Below are 5000 nucleotides of genomic sequence, written 5' to 3' on the forward strand. Positions count from 1 at the left end.
TTTTCTCTCTCTTCCTCTCTTCCTCTCGCAGTGCTGCGTGACGACTTCAGGCAGAACCCTACGGACGTGGTGGTGGCCGCCGGGGAGCCCGCCATTTTGGAATGCCAGCCCCCCCGGGGGCACCCCGAGCCCACCATCTACTGGAAGAAGGACAAGGTCCGCATCGACGACAAGGAGGACAGGATCACGGTGAGTATCACGGGGGGGACGGATATTCCTGCTGGGTGCGCTGCAGTGCATTGTGGGGCATGTAGTCTACAAGACCGCCCAGGACTCGTTGAAACTTGTATCTTGAGACAAGTCAGGCATATCGAGCGGGACTCGCCAGGGTCACTGGTATAGCCATGGGCTCGGTGTGAATTGAAAACGTTGATGTTCATGTGTATGACGTCCGGCTGTCTGTCTGCCTGCCTGTGCGTCTCAGATTCGCGGGGGAAAGCTGATGATCTCGAACACCAGGAAGAGCGATGCGGGCATGTACGTCTGCGTGGGCACCAACATGGTGGGCGAGAGGGACAGCGAGACGGCACAGCTCACCGTGTTCGGTAAGGACCGGTTTGGGGCGGATTGTGGGGTCCTCACCTCCAATGGGAGTGAATGGAATGGGGTAAAGGTTACGACAGGTAACAGGTGTCAGGGAGTAGGATTTCCCCACCCCTCTGCTGAAAAAATGCTGCTCTGGGTTAAAAAAATGCATGTCTGAGATGACAAGGCAGATTTATACAGCACTGAATGTACACCTGTAATTCAGCACTGAGTTTCTGCTGATATCCCACCACCATGCTTAGAAAGCTGAGTTGTGCTTTTTATACTAAGCCAGAGACTTAAATGAGAGGTCTGGTTCTTGTGGTGATTGTACACTGAGGTAATGTTCATATTGTGGGTTCAAATGCTCCTCTCACTTTCTCACCCACACACCATGTGCTTCTACACATGTTTTCATGCACTTTTACATGTGTGAATGTGATTGTATGCGTGTTCTCATATGTTTCTACATGTATTAATTTGCTTCTCCGTGCATTCCAACGCCCCTTCACATACAAGTGCACTCGTACACATGATCCTGTGTTTCTGCACGCGTGCTCACGTGCGTTCCTTCCTTCCTTCCTTCCTGTAGAGCGACCCACCTTCCTGCGCCGGCCCATTAACCAGGTGGTCCTGGAGGAGGAGTTTGTGGAGTTCCGCTGCCAGGTGCAGGGCGACCCCCAGCCCTCGGTGCGGTGGAGGAAGGACGACGTGGACGTGCCCCGGGGAAGGTGAGGTCTCCCTCTGCCTTCTGCGCGCGTCTGTCTGGATGTAGCCTTAGCGTTGACGAGTTAGCCTGGAGAGGCCCATTGCCAGTGTGGATGTAGCCTTAGCATCGACAGGTTAGCATGCTGAGGCCCACTGCCAGTGTGGATGTAGCCTTAGCATCGAGAGGTTAGCACACTGAGGCCCATTGGCAGTGTGGATGTAACCTTAGCATCCAGAGGTTAGCACACTGAGGCCCATTGCCAGTGTGGATGTAGCCTTAGCATCCAGAGGTTAGCACACTGAGGCCCATTGCCAGTGTGGATGTAGCCTTAGCATCGAGAGGTTAGCACACAGAGGCCCACTGCCAGTGTGGATGTAGCCTTAGCATCGAGAGGTTAGCACACAGAGGCCCACTGCCAGTGTGGATGTAGCCTTAGCATCGAGAGGTTAGCACACTGAGGCCCATTGGCAGTGTGGATGTAGCCTTAGCATCGAGAGGTTAGCACACTGAGGCCCACTGCCAGTGTGGATGTAGCCTTAGCATCGAGAGGTTAGCACGCTGAGGCCCACTGCCAGTGTGGATGTAGCCTTAGCATCGAGAGGTTAGCACGCTGAGGCCCACTGCCAGTGTGGATGTAGCCTTAGCATCGGGAGGTTAGCACACTGAGGCCCACTGCCAGTGTGGATGTAGCCTTAGCATCGGGAGGTTAGCACACTGAGGCCCACTGCCAGTGTGGATGTAGCCTTAGCATCGGGAGGTTAGCACACTGAGGCCCATTGGCAGTGTGGATGTAGCCTTAGCATCGGGAGGTTAGCACACTGAGGCCCACTGCCAGTGTGGATGTAGCCTTAGCATCGGGAGGTTAGCACACTGAGGCCCACTGCCAGTGTGGATGTAGCCTTAGCATCGGGAGGTTAGCACACTGAGGCCCACTGCCAGTGTGGATGTAGCCTTAGCATCGAGAGGTTAGCACACTGAGGCCCATTGCCAGTGTGGATGTAGCCTTAGCGTCCAGAGGTTAGCACACTGAGGCCCACTGCCAGTGTGGATGTAGCCTTAGCATCGAGAGGTTAGCACACAGAGGCCCACTGCCAGTGTGGATGTAGCCTTAGCATCGAGAGGTTAGCACACAGAGGCCCACTGCCAGTGTGGATGTAGCCTTAGCATCGAGAGGTTAGCACACAGAGGCCCACTGCCAGTGTGGATGTAGCCTTAGCATCCAGAGGTTAGCACACTGAGGCCCACTGCCAGTGTGGATGTAGCCTTAGCATCGAGAGGTTAGCACACAGAGGCCCACTGCCAGTGTGGATGTAGCCTTAGCATCGAGAGGTTAGCACGCTGAGGCCCACTGCCAGTGTGGATGTAGCCTTAGCATCGAGAGGTTAGCACGCTGAGGCCCACTGCCAGTGTGGATGTAGCCTTAGCATCGGGAGGTTAGCACACTGAGGCCCACTGCCAGTGTGGATGTAGCCTTAGCATCGGGAGGTTAGCACACTGAGGCCCACTGCCAGTGTGGATGTAGCCTTAGCATCGGGAGTTAGCACACTGAGGCCCATTGGCAGTGTGGATGTAGCCTTAGCATCGGGAGGTTAGCACACTGAGGCCACTGCCAGTGTGGATGTAGCCTTAGCATCGGGAGGTTAGCACACTGAGGCCACTGCCAGTGTGGATGTAGCCTTAGCATCGGGAGGTTAGCACACTGAGGCCCACTGCCAGTGTGGATGTAGCCTTAGCATCGGGAGGTTAGCACACTGAGGCCCATTGGCAGTGTGGATGTAGCCTTAGCATCGGGAGGTTAGCACACTGAGGCCCACTGCCAGTGTGGATGTAGCCTTAGCATCGGGAGGTTAGCACACTGAGGCCCAGTGCCAGTGTGGATGTAGCCTTAGCGTCGAGAGGTTAGCACACTGAGGCCCACTGCCAGTGTGGATGTAGCCTTAGCATCGGGAGGTTAGCACACTGAGGCCCACTGCCAGTGTGGATGTAGCCTTAGCATCGAGAGGTTAGCACACAGAGGCCCACTGCCAGTGTGGATGTAGCCTTAGCATCGAGAGGTTAGCACACAGAGGCCTAGTGCCAGTGTGCAGGTGATTCACGCTCCTCAGCGATCTCCTCTCTCTGGCAGCGGTGCTGCGGCCCAGGCTGCCAGGTTTGACCCGTCCCCGCTGCCAGCGGGACTTAAAAAGCAGCGATTAGCCTGTCCGCAGCCGCAGCCGCGCGTCTCTTTAGCGCCTGTCGGATCTCCCCCCGCCAGCGCCCGGGCAGGGTGGGACGGGGCGGGGCGGGGCGGGGCGGGGCGTGAGGACAGGCGAGCGCCTTCGGCTGACAGGTGAGCCGGCGGCCAGGCAGGGGCTCCTCCAGGTGAGCGCCGGGGGCCAGGCAGGGGGGGCACAGATGAGCTCCGGGGGGGGGGGGGGGCGCGCAGGTGAGCTGTTGGAAGGGGTTGAAAGGCGGGACCGTTAATCTCCAGCCCGATCCGCGAAACAGAGCCCCCCATTGACTCGGCGTGCCCTGGGGGCCAGTCACTCACAGAGAGCGGCGTGCTCCTTCACCTCACACACACACACACACATACTCCCTCCATTTCATCCCGCTGATGTATTGATGTATTTGGAACAGGTGGCGGAGCGGGGAGGTTAAGCTATGACACGCACAAAGCGAGCAGTGCAGCTTTATGGCAGGCTGTTTCTCCTGCGCGTGAGATACTGATGTAGATAGCATCTGCTAAGTGGTGCTTGACCCGACGGGACAATGCCTTAGGATAGATATCCCTTCAGGTTGGCCAAGCGCCCCTTTCAAGGCTAATCAGCGTTAATCGGACTGTTTCCCAATATTTACCTTTCAGTTCGCTCAGACGTGGTTTTTGTTCATAAATCACTTTCTTGGTTCTTTCTCGCTCTCTATCATTCCCTCATTCTCTTTCCTTGCGTGCACACGCACGAAGAAGCAGACACGCAATGCGTGTGACTGTGTGTAAGGTTGGCTTTTTTTGTTTAAATTAACTTCAAGGCATCCAGTAAAATGGTACTGAGACACTAATCTCTACATTCAGTGCATACACAGCATCACATTCAGTGTTTCTTATACTGTAGTATAAAAAGTTGAGCTGCTTCCATCTGGAAGAGTACTTTGGCACCTGCCAGGGAATTCTGTGTGTGCAGTTTCCATTATAACGAGGATAAAACATTCTTTAGCTGGGGGTTGCTGTGGGAAAAGTGCAGTAGACCTGTTCTCTCTGCTCTTCAGTCTTCTCTTCTTCTCCAGGCTGTGTGTCACTCACTGTCCATCTGAGAGCTTTCAACAAAGTGTTCTGTCAAGGCTGTGTGTGTCTGTGTGCATGAAGTGTATGGATGCATTTATTTGTGTGTGTGTGCTCGTGTGTGTTGTGCGCGTGCGATTGAGCGTGCGTGCGTGTGTGCGTGCGTCTGTGTGTGTGTGCGTGCGTGTGTGTGTGTGTGCACGTTTGTGAGTGTGTGTGTGTGTGTATATGTGTGTGTGTGTGTGTGAGTGTGTGTGTACACATTGCAGAGCCTGTGTTGCTCGGATTCGGCTCTGAGCGCAGTACTCCCAGTCTGCTCCCATCATGCTCTCTGGCCGGACCCAGAGCCTCAGTCTGAGTTCAGGCCCTTCCTCACAGCGCTGAGGCCTGTAGCACTGGTCAGAGTCAACATCAGGCACATCAGTCACGGTCAGTACCCTGTCAGGACCGGGCTTCAAAGTGACCGCGTCCCGATACGGAGGACCCGGGGGGGGGGGTCATGCGGTG

The 5000-nt window shown here is 55.5% G+C and overlaps 1 protein-coding gene across 14 annotated transcripts in view; it reads left to right on the forward strand.

The window, feature by feature from the left end:
- The window catches only part of robo2 (roundabout, axon guidance receptor, homolog 2 (Drosophila)), a 464504-nt gene that overhangs the window by 373855 nt on the left and 85649 nt on the right, over positions 1-5000 (forward strand). For all 14 annotated transcript variants that reach the window (XM_064302616.1, XM_064302621.1, XM_064302617.1 and 11 more), the window contains 3 exons: positions 32-189; positions 425-545; positions 1118-1256. In XM_064302616.1, coding sequence (XP_064158686.1) covers positions 32-189; positions 425-545; positions 1118-1256 — 418 coding nt within the window. The remainder of the gene's footprint in view (positions 1-31; positions 190-424; positions 546-1117; positions 1257-5000) is intronic.

Source organism: Anguilla rostrata, chromosome 12, assembly GCF_018555375.3.
Source record: "Anguilla rostrata isolate EN2019 chromosome 12, ASM1855537v3, whole genome shotgun sequence".
Classification (NCBI taxonomy): domain Eukaryota; kingdom Metazoa; phylum Chordata; class Actinopteri; order Anguilliformes; family Anguillidae; genus Anguilla; species Anguilla rostrata.